The following is a 15,933-nucleotide window of genomic DNA, read 5'->3' on the forward strand; positions in this document are numbered from 1 at the left end:
CCCAGGCCTTCAGACAAAGACTGAATTGCACCACTGGCTTTCCTGGGCCTCCAGCTTGCAGATGGCAGATCATGGGACTTCTCAGTCTCCAAAATCATGTGAGCCAGTTTCTTATAATAAATCTATCTACATAGAGAGATTTATATAGAGATTGTATATATACACATGTACATAAAACTACATATACATGTGTATGTGTGTGTATTGGTTCTGTTTCTCTAATACACATGCCCCGACAAAATTCATATGTTGAAGTCCTAATCCCCATACCTCAGACTGTGACCTTATTTGGAAATGGGGTCATTACAGAGCTAATCAAGTTGAAGTGAGGTCAGTAAGTTGGGTCCTAATTCAGTATGAGTGGTATACTTATAAAATGGGGAAATTTGAAGACAGTTAACACACACCCAGGAGAACACCACATGAAGATGAAGGCAGAAATCAGGGTGATGCTTCTACATGCCAAGAAATGCCAAAGATTGCCAGAAAACCACTCAAGAGCTAGTGAAGAGGCATGGAGGAGATTCTCCTTCACAGACCTCAGGAGGAACCAGCCTGTTCTTGGTCTCAGACACCCAGCCTCCAGAACCGTGAGGCAATAAGGGTCAGTGGTTCAAGCCAGCCAATTTGTGGTACCATCAGCCCATATCCTCAGATGCGGAATCCACAGATATGGAGGGCCAACACTGGAACTTGAGCAATCCCCTGCAGATACCAAGGGATGACTGTACTTTATCACAGCAGCCCTAGGAAACTAATCCACCACCTCTTGATGGAGAATCATCAACATCATATTGTAGGAAGAGCTTGCAGACGGGGTAGTTAGGGGTGTGGCCATATTTGGAAATTCCAACGTGCCACAGCCCATCCCCTGGCCAACAAAATTTCACCTCCCTCCCATACGCAAAATACACTAGTCCCCTCCTGCAAACCACCAAGTCTCATCCCATTACAGCACCAGCTTAAAGTCCAGGATCTTATCATATAAATCATGTCCAGATGGAGTTGAGACTTCTGGAGTTCAGTCAAGGAGCACAGCTCCTCTGGATCTGAAGTGTCGTCAGTTAAATAAATCAGCTATCTACCTGCCCCCACGGGCCACAGGCAATAGGGGAACAGGTCATTAACATCTTCTCCTTTTTGTCATCCTCATTCTTTGAAGAGCCTGAAACTATCAACTCTAAAACTCCATCAAATGTCTCTCTCAAATTGTATTCTTCCCTCATTTCCTCCCTCCTTTTAGAACCAGATGATCTCAGAGTTGGAAAGGGATTTAAAGTTTAAGATGGCCCTGCACACAACCTGGACAAATCTCACTCTAGACATGATGTTGGGCTAAGAAAGTCAGACTCTGAAAACTAGATACTGTATGATTCCACTTATGGGAAGCTCAAAACTGGCAAACTAATTTGAGGTGATAGAGGTCAGAATAATGGTTACCTCTGCGGGATGGTTTGACGGTGAGAGGTCATGAGGTATCCCTCTAGGTTTGACCTGGCTGTAAATATGTAAAAACTTCATCTTAAGATTGTGCATTTATGTAAGTTATACCTAGCTTTTTAACAAGAGGTTTAAGTTAGTTCTGTGGTTCCCATACTTAAGGATTTCATGAACTGATCAAACTCCATACTTCCTTCCCCACCTCCCAATTAGAAGAAATAATTTTCTAAAATGACTATGGATTCATGTTATAACTAGGAAAAAGCCAAATGCTTTCTTCTTGGGTTTAAAAAAGTACGACTGATTTTGAAACTATGCTCCTCAAACCCCACAAGGAAGAGCTAAACAGTTGCCATGATCACTCCAAAGGGCTGTTTAATTGTCCCTGCTTTCCTTCCCCGCCCCTGTCTGCTTTCAAGCTGTCCTTGTGCACATGAGCCTCTAAGCAACAGGTGAGAGACAGACCCCTCCTTATTTGAGGGCTTCTATTACATTAATAAGAATGAGAAATGCCAAAGCAGGACTTTGTAAAAATTGTGGTATATTTTAGATGTTTTACTTTTACATACATGTGGTGACCGATATCTTATGTATGGAAGACTCCATACATTGTAGAGTATACCTCTGAGATTGTGGGGTATTTTCTGCATCTTTCCCCAAGGAGTCACTTCTAGCCAAAGAAACACACCTGCCCTTCCCAACACACACCACACATACACCACACACACACCACACACCACACACTTGCATGTACACACACAGGTTTCAACCAGGTGAGATGTTGTCAGTATCTCCCAGTTTCTCGTGGTCCCTCCAGCCTGTTGAGCTCCCTGCAGGTTTCCAAACAAAAATCCGACAACCTCATCCGCAGGGACAAGATTGGATCCAAAGCTAAACTATTCATTCAAAACGTGAACATTTTTATAGATAAGGATTTTTTGTTTGTTTGTTTTTGCTTTAATGATTTGACCATAACTGCTGGTCCTATTGTAGCAAAAAATCCAGGAGGGACCTCTGATTCTCAGATCCCTGGGTTCTGCAAGTAGTTGTCGTTTGTCAGAAACTGGACTCTGTGGGCTTCCCTGGTGGTCCAGTGGTTAAGAATCCACCTTCCAATGTAGGGGACACGGGTTCAATCACTGGCCGGGGAACTGAGATCCTATATGCGGCAGGGCAACTAAGCCCATGATGTGCTGCAACTAAGACTCGATACAGCCAAATAAAATAAATAAATAAATAAATATTTTTTTTTAAAAAAAGAAACTGGACTTTGAGTCTAACTGCCTTGGATTGGAGAAGCAGCCCAAGGAGAGCTCAAGGTTAAATCTGCATCTGAAGAGAGCTTGCCAACGGAGCAAGGAGCACTGCTGCAGCATGCAGGCCCCAGGAAAGGCCTGAGGAAGGGTGGCTTCAAAGCTCCTGGGTTTCCTATCTCTTCAAAACTTCAGATTGGCAGAAAGAGGAAGTCTCCACTGGTCCTAAAAAAAAAAAAAAAAAAAAAAAAGACTTTTGGGGGCAGGGAGCAAGTCACACAGAAATCCTACCTCCCTTGGAGATTTCTGAATGTTCAATTTGGCATTATCTTGATTTGGAAGTGAGGAAAGTACAGGAAATATCCATGAGGACAGTATGTATTCATTTCATTATTACTATTATAACTCACATAGTACCCATTATAAACCAGACATGTCTAAGCACATTACACTCATTCAATCCTCCCAACAACCCCCAGAGGTAGGCATTATTAACAAGTTTTAGAGCTGGGGAAACTGAAGCACAGAGTAGGTAGTTGATGTTATGGACTGAATTGTGTCCCCCCCGATTCATATGCTGAAGCCCTAACCCCCAATTTGACTAGACTTGGCGATGGAGCCTTTAAGGAGGTCCTTAAGGTTAAATGAGGTCATAAGGGTGGGGCCCTAATCCAATACAACTTGTGTTTTTATAAGAAGAGGCAGAGACACCAGGAATACACATGCATAGAGAAAATGCCATTAGGACAGCAAGAAGGTGGCTGTCTGCCAGCCAAGGAGAGAGCCCTCGCCAGAAACCAACCCTGCCAGCACCTTGAGCCTAGACTTCCAGCCTCCAGCACTGTGAACAAATACATGTCTGTAGTTTAAGCCACCTAGTCTGTGGTATTCTGTTGTGGAAGCCCTAGTGAACAGTGCAAGTGACCCGCCCAGGATCTTTTGCCTGGTAAATGGAAGAACTGAGATTTGAATCCAGACTGTATTGACACCTGAGTCCATGCTTTTCATGGCTATTGTACAGTGTCTATTGCCCTGAGAAAGGAGAGTCCCATTGGAGAACATGACGGTGACCACAGGAACTGCCAGCATGCATAAGCATTTACTCTGCACTGGCCCACCTCGCTAAGTGCTTTGCATGGATTATCCATTTAATACCAACAACAATCCTGTGAGGTTATTGCTATTAACCTCCCCCCCCCCCTTTTCACTAAGGCCTTAGGAGGAATCCAGTGGGGACAAACTCACTCCAGAGCCAGCTGAGAACACTATGCTATACCACAATTAATTATAACTATTAGAGATCATTTTGTTATAGTCAGCTTCACCACCTGGCCAAAAACTATTCAACTGGGTTTCCCAAGTATGAGAACACAGTTGAGCCAAGTGAGAATTATGAGCCAATGAGGAAGGTGTCCCCACTGAGATAGCACAGTGTTGAAGACAAAGGGCCAGTGGAGAGGCAGCTCTGCCCTGAGGGGCAGGAGGGGATAGGAAGGAGCACTGTCAGAGGGGCATACCCATCCAGGACTGCTGCAGCAGGGCCACAAGACCACTGTTTGCTCCTTCTCTCTTTGAATAAGCAATGGCTAATGGGGACTCAGCAGCAGTCAGGTTGGGGTCAAAGAGGGGTTGCTCACATTGCCTCTGTCTCCAGCCACACGCTCTACATCCCAAGTAGGCCTCGCTTCCTTTTTTAGGCACTCAATTTCATCAGTCCCATGGGTGGGTTAGGAAGGACTGACATAAATCATCTCCATTCTGCTGGCACAGCATTTTCCAAAGGGCAAGATGTGTCTCGCAGGTGGGCACCCGAGACAGGTAGACCCTTTTCAAATCTTTCTCAACCTTGTGACTATGTCAAGGAAAAGGCTTGGTGCTAATATGTCTTTCATAATGCCTCTCGTATTTGCTCATACTTGAACAAAGAGAGACCAGACTTCAGACCCAGAGCCTTCCATGGGCAGCAGTGTCTGCTTGGTAAATCCAAATTACACATACAGGGTCCCACATCTTACTGATGCCCTGTTCACTTTTTACTTCTTTTACTTTCTATGTTGCCTTTTGGAAGGTTTCTGTTGCTGTGTCTCCAAGTCCACTACTTTCTTTCATGATGTCTAATCTACGATTAAGCCCATACAGTACACTTTTCATCTCAAGACATGTACTTTTCATGTTGAGAAGTTCGATGTAGTTCTTTTTTATATCTTCCTGTCTCTTCTTAACTTCTTGAACATGTGGAGTACAGCTATAGTAACTTTGATTTGTCCTTTTTTTTTTTTTTTTTTTTTTTTTGGTGCCCATACTGCGCAGCTTGTGGGATCTTAGTTCCCCAACCAGGGATTTAACTCAGGCCCTTGGCACTGAGAGTGCAGAGTCCTAACCGCTTGACCGCCAGGGAATTCTCTGATTTTTCTCTTAATTCAAACATCTATGTCAGTTCTTGCTAAGTTTAGATTGATTTTTCTTCTCATTATGAGTCCTACTTTCCTGTTTCTCTGTTAGATGCTGGACATCGTGAACTTGATGTTTTTGGGTACTGGATATTTCTGTCTTTTTTTACAACGATTCTTAATCTTTGCTTTAGGCTGTAGTTAAATTATTCAGAAACAGTTTCTTTCAGGTCTTAACTTTTAATATTTTTACGCAAGACCCAAGCAGTGCTTAGTCTAGGACTAATTATTCTCCACTACTGAGGCAAAACCTCACTATACTACTCCATGAATTACGAAGTTTTCCAGTTCGGCTGGTGGAAAACACTATTCCTGGCCACACGTGAGGGCCAGGTGCTATTCTCCCCTCAGCCTTGAGTCGTCTCCTCACACATGTATTCTGCCTGATACTTGAAGAGACCCCTGCGGACTTTCAGAGTTCTGTGTGCAGCTCCCACCTCTCCAACACTCTGTACTGTAAGATCTTGCCACTGTGGTGTCCCCAGACTTTCAGCTCTATCTCCTCAACGAAGGGCACCCCTGGGCTCTGCCTGGGTTCTTCCACTATGCGCCACAGGCTGGAAGTTCTCTAAAGACAGTACGCTGAGGTGATCATAGGGCTACACCTGTTTGTTTCCTCTCTTAGGAACCACTGGCCTTCCTTATTTCCATTATCTTGAAAACTGCTGTTTTTTAAAATTTCAAGTGGCAAGGTAAATCCATCCCGTCACTCCATCTTGGCTGGAAATAAGACTTAACTCTTTTTTTTTTTTTTTGAAGTATAGTTGATTTACAATGTTGTAGCAGTCTCTGCTGTACAGCAAAGTGACTCAGTTATACTCCTGTTAATTCTTTCATTAGATTTTATAATTTTCTTCACGTAGGTCCTATGACTTCTCATTAAATTTCTCAGATTCTCCTATGACTTCTCATTAAATTTGTCTCAGTAGATTCTTATTTTTATTGCTATTGTAACTATTTCCTCCCATCTCCATTTCTATGTATTTATTTCTACAGTGGAGAAAAAACTATTGATTTTTGTATATGTAACATTTGTCCTGAAATTGAAATATGCATTGGTCATAAATTTATTCAGCAGCGAGGAACAGGAAGATGAGAGGTAGGCATCTAGTGCTGGTGCAGCTGCTCAGCAATGCCAAAAGGAATGCAAGCTCTTCTCCACTCTCCTCAGCACATTGACTTTGTCCTCATGCTTGTTACTTCATGGCACAGACGGCTGCTAAAACTCCAGGCCTCACATATGTGATCCAAGCTGGAAGGAAGGGGGGGAGTGGCAACTCCCTTACCAGGAAAGCAAAAGATTTCTCAGAATAATTAGATTGTGTCTTATTAGCCAGAACTATTAACATTTGACCACCTGTAACAGCAAGTTGGTCTGGGGAAGCAAATGTTTAGCTGGAAATTTTACCACAAATTCACCAAAAAAAATCAGGGTTTGGTTGGTTATGAAGAAAAGAGAATTGATATTGGACAGGTAACTAACACGTCTACAGGCTACTCTTGCATTCTTAGAATAAACCCTGCTGGCTCATAGTGAATTATTCTTTTAAATACCTTGCCAGATTCTATTTGACAATGTTTCCTGACGTGATTTTGTTTAAGGCTATTGCAATAGTCAGGACTAAAGACCTGAACTAAAGTTGTGCAAATGGGAAAAGAAACGTATTTATTTTCAGGGGCAGCATCAAGGCCCTGTGATCAGACCTGATTAACTGCACATCGATTAACTGCGAAGAAACAAAATAAGAGCAGAAATAGAAAGTACTACATACATTTTAAAAGGGAACCATTACCAGTGGTATTACATGTTCATTAAACACAAAAGCTGAAGTATTTATGAAATTTTCTCTGCATTTCAGATTTTTCTTAATTTGGAACCTCCTAATTAGGTACTCCGTATTGTTACCATCACATAGAAAAAAATTATACCAATCTTTCACTCCTGACTTTTATTAAACTATTATTGCGATAATAGTACTGTGGCTTTTTAAGTTTGTATCTTTCAGATACATACTGAAATATTTATAGACGAAATTATGTATTTAGTATTGGCTTCAAAATAACACAGGAGTTACACAGGGAAAAGTGGATAGAGATAAAGACAGAACAAAGATTGGCATAAATTGATAATTATTGAAGATGGGCATTGGGTATATGGGATTCACTGTACTATTCTGTCTTCTTTTGAATATGTTTGGAATTTCCTATAATAGAAAAAATTTTAATGTTTGTGGAATGGAAGCATGTATATTTGTGTATATATAAATGTACAAATACAAATATTTGTTTTAAATGATAAATTGTTTAGTAGGGATTCTATTCCACAAGACATTTCCTTTTTTAAAAGGGAACTGTGCATAGTCACTATTCATGGGAGGACAGTTCTGCTACTTCCTGAACGTGGTCCTAAGCAGCCCAGGTAGAGCCTATACCCACCCTCCAGCAGCCACTGCCCCCTTCCTCATCACCGTCCTTAGCTTCGGAGTCTACAACCCCAAATAGTTTCTGAGTCCAGCTCTAGATTTTGTCAAATTCATAAAAACATTCAAAGTAACAATGACTGCATTTACGTATGCTGCCAGCATTCTTAAAGCCAAAATGCTTCAAAGATTCAACAGTCATACACATTTAAAATACATAGAAAAATAATAGAATTTATACAAAGTAGATTTTTACAAAACAAGTACATTACAAGAAATACATCTTATATCCAAGCACAAAAATGTGGAAATATACATGGAAGTAGAAGTTTAAGAAAAAACATTTATTTTTAAATGCTGAATGGGAAGGCATAGACTGAGTTCTGGTTTACTGGTGTAACTCTGAAGAGAACTTCAATTTGCTAATAGAAATTTTTACTTCATTCTCAAGCTTCTTAACAGTTCCTGAAGGGATTAGACAGCTGTTCCTCTTTCCAAATTCTGTTTAATTTCAGCTGTATACTTCCCATAGAATCTTTCTGCCTTCTTGTTGAATTTGGCATTCCTTTCGTTAATGTAGTCAATATCTGCATCATCATTATAAGGACGTCTCCGACTATATTTGTCTCGTTTTTCAATTCTGGGAGAAGAAAATAATTTATAAAATTCAAAACTGCCTTCTTTTTTGGTCTTAATAAAACATGGCCAAATAGAATAGAATCAGTACACTTAAGACTAGCACTTAGGGAAGGGGCCAGGGGAAGCCGAGTTTCATCAAGATGAAGTTGAAACTGCCAATTAACAGCACAACCCTGGGTATGAACCATGAAATTTAGTAAATACAAACTCATCCTTAGAATGTTTCTAGAAGAGCAATGCTACACTGCTAGGAACTCGACACATGAAGTATCACTTAACAGAAAATGATTACAACTGTAATTGTATTAATAATAACCACAGCTAATATGAACAGAGTACACAGTATATACTAGACACTATTCTTAATACTTAAGTGTATTAGCTCCTATAATATAAATTCATTTTGCTCTACCTGATAAGCATCAGGAAACACACTCCTATCAGTATTAAGAAACATAAATATACAAAGATAGATTTACTAGAACATTTGTACTTCTTCAAATCAAAGAGTGGAATGGTCGTTAAAGTAAAAACAAGAATAATTTCTTAAAGAATAGTTTTCTTTATAATTTTCAATTATAACAACTCAATTCCATCAATATTTTGCATCTTCATTCCAAATCACAGGGACTCAACCCATCCTTACTGTCTGTCCCCAAAATCACTAGAGATGCTAGGTCAGAAATTAGGAAGTATAATATCTGTCTTCTCAATTCATTCTAAGCATATTATGTCCATTTTGTCATTAAACGTTTAAAATTTCAGGCTGCTACACGGAGTACTCACTGTTTTTCCAGGTCTACGACCATCCTATCAATTTCCTCTGTGGAAGGCACATGTGTCCCATGAAGAAGACTGTTGGATGTTGGGTAAAACTCTTCTTCACTGGAAAGATGGCAACAGGGACTTGGAGTAACACTGCAAGTGCTCCACATTTTCAAACTAAACTACCATTCACGATGAGAGATAAAATACATACATATTTTTATACTATGGGATCTTACCTTACCTTTTAAAAATAACACAGAATTGGAAGGGACACAAGTAAGAAATCACTTACGCCAACACCTTCATTCTACAGATAAAAGAGCCCAGGGCCAGAGGTTAAAGGACTTGCTTCTAGGCTCAGGATATTTCTCTTTCCACTACAGCAGGCCAACAAACTGCAGCATGTTTCTATAAACAGTTTTACTGGGACACAGTCCATTTGTTTATATCTCCTCTACAGGCTGCTGCTGCTTTCACATCACAAGGACAGAGTGGAGTAGCTATGACAGAGACCACATAGCCCACAAAGCCTAAAATATTTACTATCTGGTCCTTTACAGCAGAAGTTCACCCATCCTGGCACTAAAGCATTCTGCGTCCCAAAATATCTGAATAACTATGATAATCTGGGTATTAAACTCTCAACACCCAGTCATAGTATGCTTAGCTAGAAAGATAACCAGGTGGTTAGCTTAACTGCTGTGGATAAGCATAAATAGTGTCATCACGACCAGAAACTCTTTTTTTTTTTTTTTGTGCGGTACGCGGGCCTCTCTGTTGTGGCCTCTCCCGTTGCGGAGCACAGGCTCTGGACGCGCAGGCTCAGCGGCCATGGCTCACGGGCCCAGCCGCTCCGCGGCATGTGGGATCCTCCCAGACCGGGGCATGAACCCGCGTCCCCTGCATTGGCAGGCAGACTCTCAACCACTGCACCACCAGGGAAGCCCCAGAAACTATTCTTAAACAGCTGTTGATAACCCATATCCAAGCACTGCAGTCTGTTTGTATTTATGTATGTACGTTTATATACATGCACAAGTACATCAATATCACTTCAGAAGGGCTTCCCTGGTGGTGCAGTGGTTAAGAATCCGCCTGCCAAGGCAGGGGACATGGGTTTGTGCCCTGGTCCAGGAAGATCCCACATGCCGTGGAGCAACTAAGCCTGTGAGCCATAACTACTGAGCCTGTGCTCTAGAGCCCACAAGCCACAACTACTGAGCCCACGTGCTGCAACTACTGAAGCCTGTGTGCCTAGGGCCCGTGCTCCGCAACAAGAGAAGCCACTGCAATGAGAAGCCTGTGCACCGCAATGAAGTGTAGCCCCCGCTTGCAGCAACTAGAGAAAAGCCCGCGCACAGCAACAAAGACCCAATGCAGCCAAAAATAATAAAATAAATAAATAAATTTATAAATAAAGTGTAATGTTTTAAAAAAAAATCACTTCAGGATGAAAAAGGACTGGCATTAGTCCTGTCAACTTACTGCTTTTCTCTCAGTCTCTCATATGTTTCCATGTCCGGTTTGATCTGTTTGGTCAGCCGATGGTACTGGCGAAGCTGGGCAGCAGCATAATCTAAAAATAAAATGAGAATCGGAAATGATATATTTCCTTGTATGGTCATTACTATTCAGAGAAAGATCAAAATTATTATTAGCAATATATGCACTAATCTAAGCAGAGCCTCTATCCTGAAGATGCTGATAATACAGGCTTTAATTTTAGCACAGTGAATAAAGGGAGCCAGCTGCCTCAAGCACAGCCTTTTTTACTTCTGCCCTATGAGATATGTTTGTATTTTTCTTGGGAGTAAGCCTCTTAGAGAATACTCCATGAAGGGGTAGATCCTTTCTTAAAACCAGAAACACTGAAGGCAACGCTTATCTACAGGCTCATTCAATAAAGTAAAGGTGAGTTTTACCTGAAAATCCCAGGTCAGGATTTTTCCTCCTCTTTTTCCTCTCCCATCTTTCTGCATCTTCTGCACTGATCTCTAGCAACTTCACTTTCTCGTAGTCTTCCCCTCTTGCTGCACATTCCTGAAAAAGAAAAGAAAAAAACTAATGCCTGCCCAAAAGATTCAAGCAATTATTTGACCTATTTTAAATAAAGATATCAAGCAATACATTAAAAATGATTAATATTTGAAGGAAATTTGATAATCTGCTATGATATATAAGAAGTGAGTATATCAATCTAAAAGATAATACTTATTCAACATTTTTCAGGTGTCAGACCCTCTTTTAAATGTTTTACATGCATTGACTCACTTAATTCATAATTAACTCAAATAATTATTACAGGCCCCATTTTACAGATGAGAAAACATAGGCACAGAGAGGTTAAGTTACTCACCCAAAGCTTGGCAGCTGGTAAAAAGCATTTTTTACTGTCTTAATACTATAGAAAGATTGAATAAACCACTTATGAAAATAGCGGAGTAGTTCCTAACCTTTTTCTTTTCTTCTTCTTGTAGTTCCCATTCCAAACGAGCTTTTTTGGCTTCCCAATTTGCAGGTAACTTAAGTCTTTTATCTTCTTCAACAACTTCCTGGTGATTTAATTTACGAGCTTCATTCTAAAACCATAAACGCAAAAAGGCTATCGGCTAAAACATGAAAATAAATCCAAACAAGTATTTCCCTCTTTGAGGAGGGTCAAGACACATTAACAAGGGGACTCCATTTTACCCTAAAAGAGAACCATCAGAGGATTTTAAGCAAGGAAACGGCCTAATTAGGTCTGCATTTGTATACAGTCAAGAAATGTGTTGAGCTGCACTGGTTTGCTATGCCAAAGGCCTGGGCGTTAATGTCTCACATTATGAGAAAGATATTCTACTTTCAATTCTCTTTTAATCCTGACTGATGCAAAGAAGCAGCCTCAATTTGGGGCTGGGGGCTTTAATACCTATCATAATATCTCTAACCTTTCCCAAGTCCCCCCTCCTCTTTAGATATTTTAGTTTACATCATGTCAAGTGAAAGGCATTTTCCATTTAAATTACTGTATGTAGAGTCTGTTTTAAAATAACTGCATAAAACATAATGAGTATACCATCTTAGGGACAACTCAAGTTAGATGTTTCTTGGGTTACAGGCTGGTGGCCGTTAGTCCAGGAAGACATGTCTCTTAATATCCAACCCCATGTTCTTTACACAGTCCCTCCAAGTAAATATGTTAAGTGTGTTGAATTCTTTACTAAATTTTTCTGGGTAAAGAGAAAAACCCAGAACATTTCTCTCAACAACCATCCCTCACATACTCTTAGCTCTGGCAATGCCCTCCAGTTAGACACCAAGAACACATGTGTAGTCAAACAAAGTTGTGTGTATTGCATTGAAGGAAACAGCAAACCATGGGGAACTGGAGGCATTTCAGTGAGAGGGTGTTAGGAGGAGCCACTTACAGGATTTGAGTTTGTATCAGGTGACTGGAGGGAAAGGTTCAAGGAAGCATGGTTGTGCCCTGGATTAGGCACTGTCAGAAAGCCAGGGCATTCTATGATTGGGTATCTTCAGTTTTAATACAGGAAGCAGGACTAATGGAGTGAGGCTAGTGCTGTATTTGTCACTGGTGTTAGCAGATGTGGGTGCTGTGTGGTCATTTCTGTGGTTTGAACAGTTTTGTTTTTGTCACACTGTGATAGAGTGATGTTGCAGTTTTGTGAAACCATGGCCAAGCTATCAGTCAGGCCCCTTTGAGGTGAAACAGTCAAGAGCCGCTTTTTTGTTTCTCAGCTCCAACTGCAGCCAGTTGTTTGCTGGACTCCTATCCTTGATATGAATTCTCTTCCTTTGCATTTGTTCCCTCTGCTTAGATATTTCTTCCTCAAACTTCTTTATTTTTCTGATAACATCTTAGTCATCTTTATAGCAGTACTTTAGGTGTCACCTCTTATACCAGGCGCTCCCTGGGGGCCCCTAAACTATACCAATCTCTCCTTCACTGCACTCCCAAGGCACTTTGTTCCTAACTCAAGCATGGCATTTATCACAATATAATTTCTAGCTAGAACGTTGTCTCCTCTACTTAAGAGCAGAGGATGTATCTTACTCATCTAGTTCCCCACCTACTAGCTGAACCACTGACCCTATAGACTTCCCGAGATTTGCTGATTATTTTGAATGAAGAGGCAACCAGCTCTCTTACTGGACAAGTTTCTTCCAGTCTCTAGCTCCACATATTTCCCTAGGTAAAATGAAGAGTTTACTAGAATCATACAACACGGAGGCGGTTAGTAACAGAGACCCCCAAACTAGCCCAACTAAGTTAAAACAGATGGGGGTGAAAGAAAGCTTGGTGAAAGCATGTCCCTTTCCAAAAGTGACTACAATGTGTTGACAGGTTGAGAAGCATCGGGACCGAACTTTCATGCAGCTCTGCGGGTCTGTCACACGCGCTGGTGCGGCTTCCTCGTCCCTCCACAAACGCGCACGGGCCTAGCCACGTGACAGGTCTCAGCTGGCCTCTGGGGCGACTCACCCGCTTCAGGTGCAGCTCCCGGAATTTGCGCAGTCTCTGTTCGCGCTTCTGGGCGGCCAGCTCCTCGGCCGCCGCAGGGGGCTGCTGTTCCTCCGCGCCGTCTACCGGCACCTGCGGCGGAGGACAGGCTGGAGTTGGGGCCGGTTAGGCTTCTCCCCGCAGAGCCCAGGCGGATTACCCGCGGGTCCCGACAGCCCAGGCCGGCCCTCGCCGCCGACCCAGGCCCCAAAGTATCTGCGCCTTCCTGGCCCGGCACACAAGCACCTCCTCCACCTCTCGCCCTTGCCGTCCCTCAGAGCCCTCCCCAACTAAAATCCCTGGAAAGAGCCGGCAGCACTTACCTTCTCTGCTACAGTCGCAGCCGCCATCACAACCTTTCCTCGCCCACTTCCGGCAACAACCCAGAGTACTTTCGCCGGCCTTCGTACTGCAGCGTCAATACAGATTAATAACCTACTATAAGCCCCGCCCCTTCCTGTCAGCCTCCGGAATTTAGGACCAATCCCTGCCCCTCTTGGCAGTGAGGCGTTTTTCAATTGGGCAGGGCCTTGCGCAGCCGCAAAAGGCCTCAGAGGCGGGGGCCGGAAGGGTGGAGGCTAAGAGAGAAACGCTGGGGGTTTCGGTAGAAGGCGGCTAGGGAGGAATGGTGGAGTTGGGAGCCTCGTGGAAAGTCACCTCAACTGTGTGCTGCGAAAAGTGCTTTTCATTCAGCGCTTAACCTGTGTCACCTCTTCCGAGGCAGGTCTCCCCTGACTACGTTGTCTCGCGTAGGCCCTTAGTACTGTCATATGGTACCATTTTCATTCTCTTTAATATATGTAAGATGTTTTTCTCGTCTGTTCGTTTTCTTTTCACCCCAACGACGTGGTAAACTGCAGGAGAGCAGGACCCGTCCCATCCTGTTCGTTCTTCCATGCTCAGCGGTGAAACTGCTCCAGAATTAATAATAGTGCTAAAGTTATTAATATAATTCAGTTAAGGTGCTGGATACAAGAGAAATGCATGGAAATAATTTTTTTCTTCACTAAAACCATTAATTAGATGTGGAAATGAAAAAGTAATCCCCCAAATGAAAAGATACCTGGGTATAAGATTTAAACGGTAATATGAAGAAAAATACGAAATAAAGTACAAAGAAATTAAATTTCAGTAAGTGATGAAGGATTTTCTGATTGGAAGACAATAGAAAAATGTAATATCACAGAAGAGTATCTCGAATGAGTATAAATGTAATATTATTCCAGCAATCTCAGTGGGTTGTTTTTGTTTTTTTGGAACTGTAAAATGTTGTGACAAAAATCTGAAAGTTCAGTGAAACACTATCGGTGAGCCTGTGAAGTGTTACCAACCAGGGTTCTTGGATTCTTTAATCAATAGAAATTGATGAAGCCAGATGAGGAATTCAAGCAAGGCTTGAATTGGGACTCTTGCTGCAGCAGGAGGGAGTGAAAACAAGTAACAGGTGCCCTTGTTAGCTCCCTGAGGGAGTGGTGGAGAGGGGGCACGCTAGCTGGTCCTTTTAAAGGGTAGGGGCGGATCCATAGGTTGGGCCAGAGGGTTGGCTTAGGTGGTCTGCCCACCTGCTTGGTGGTGCTGTGTTCAGGGGTCATGCTGCAGTAGACTGCTTTTGCTCCTGATATCTCAGAAGTGGCAGTTGGGTTTTGGGCCTTTGTGTATTGTGTGGTTCATAATTCGCCCCAGCTGGTCATGTACCCAGTTATTTTTAGTCCCTTATTGTTTCCTTGTGGTCCCAGGTCCCAGCCTGTCTCAGTAGGACTGAAAATTGGTACAACCCTTAGGGAGAGCAATTTGGCAATATCTATAAAAATTACAAAGGCATCTAATCTTTGACCCAGCTATCTGGGAATTTATCCTACAGGTACAATTGCACAGGCATAAACTGACTTATGTACAAGGTTGTTCATTTTAGTTTTTTGTAAAAGCAAAAAATTGGAAACAACTCAAATGTCTGTCAATAGAAGACCGGTTAAATACATGATGGTACATTCAGGAGAAGCTGTAAAAAGGAATGGGGCAGGGAATTCTCTGGCGGTCCAGTGGTTAGGACACTGTGCTTCCAATGCAGGGGGCATGGGTTCAATCCCTGGTCGGGGATCTAAGATCCCACAAGCCATGCGGCACAGCCAAAATAAGTAAATTAATAAATAAGGAATGGGGCAGCTCTCTGTATACTAATTTGGAAAGTTCTCCAAAGTATACGAAATGAAAAATGCAAGGTACAGAACTGTGTATATGGTTATAGTATGCTATATTTAGGAGGCAATGGGCAGGGTTAGGGTTACTAAGAACAAATTTTTGCTTTCCAAGAAGCTAATATAAGTGATAATCTGGGGGATTTACTATATATATACATATATAATTCAAATCATATTAATATATTTCCAATTCCAGAATTAAAAATTAATTTTTACAGAAACAGCCAAGAGTAGTTTTGGAAAAAAAACTGAGAAGGAACT

At 41.9% G+C, this 15,933-nt stretch overlaps 1 protein-coding gene across 1 annotated transcript; it reads right to left on the bottom strand.

Annotated features, from left to right (window-relative positions):
• Positions 1 to 6,929: 6,929 nt before the first annotated feature.
• On the bottom strand, positions 6,930 to 13,878 carry SYF2 (SYF2 pre-mRNA splicing factor). The gene is made up of 7 exons (XM_060080969.1): positions 13,798 to 13,878; positions 13,457 to 13,567; positions 11,424 to 11,549; positions 10,893 to 11,010; positions 10,456 to 10,546; positions 8,989 to 9,087; positions 6,930 to 8,203 (listed from the first exon to the last, which is right to left on the bottom strand). Exons 1-7 carry the CDS (start codon positions 13,822 to 13,824, stop codon positions 8,038 to 8,040), a joined length of 738 nt encoding a protein of 245 aa, XP_059936952.1. The 5' UTR covers positions 13,825 to 13,878; the 3' UTR covers positions 6,930 to 8,037.
• Positions 13,879 to 15,933: the final 2,055 nt, after the last annotated feature.

Source organism: Mesoplodon densirostris, chromosome 2 (genome assembly GCF_025265405.1).
Source record: "Mesoplodon densirostris isolate mMesDen1 chromosome 2, mMesDen1 primary haplotype, whole genome shotgun sequence".
Taxonomy (NCBI): Eukaryota; Metazoa; Chordata; class Mammalia; order Artiodactyla; family Ziphiidae; genus Mesoplodon; species Mesoplodon densirostris.

What these genes read in the sequence shown, in the direction of transcription:
- SYF2 (XM_060080969.1), bottom strand. Translation starts at nt 13,824, where the DNA reads ATGGCGGCTGCGACTGTAGCAGAGAAG. An exon ending in AAGAAGAAGAAAAGAAAAAG is followed by an intron (nt 11,011 to 11,423) that starts GTTAGGAACTAC and finishes TTTCTTTTTCAG; the next exon opens with GAATGTGCAGCAAGAGGGGA. An exon ending in TCCTGACCTGGGATTTTCAG is followed by an intron (nt 10,547 to 10,892) that starts GTAAAACTCACC and finishes TTTTATTTTTAG; the next exon opens with ATTATGCTGCTGCCCAGCTT.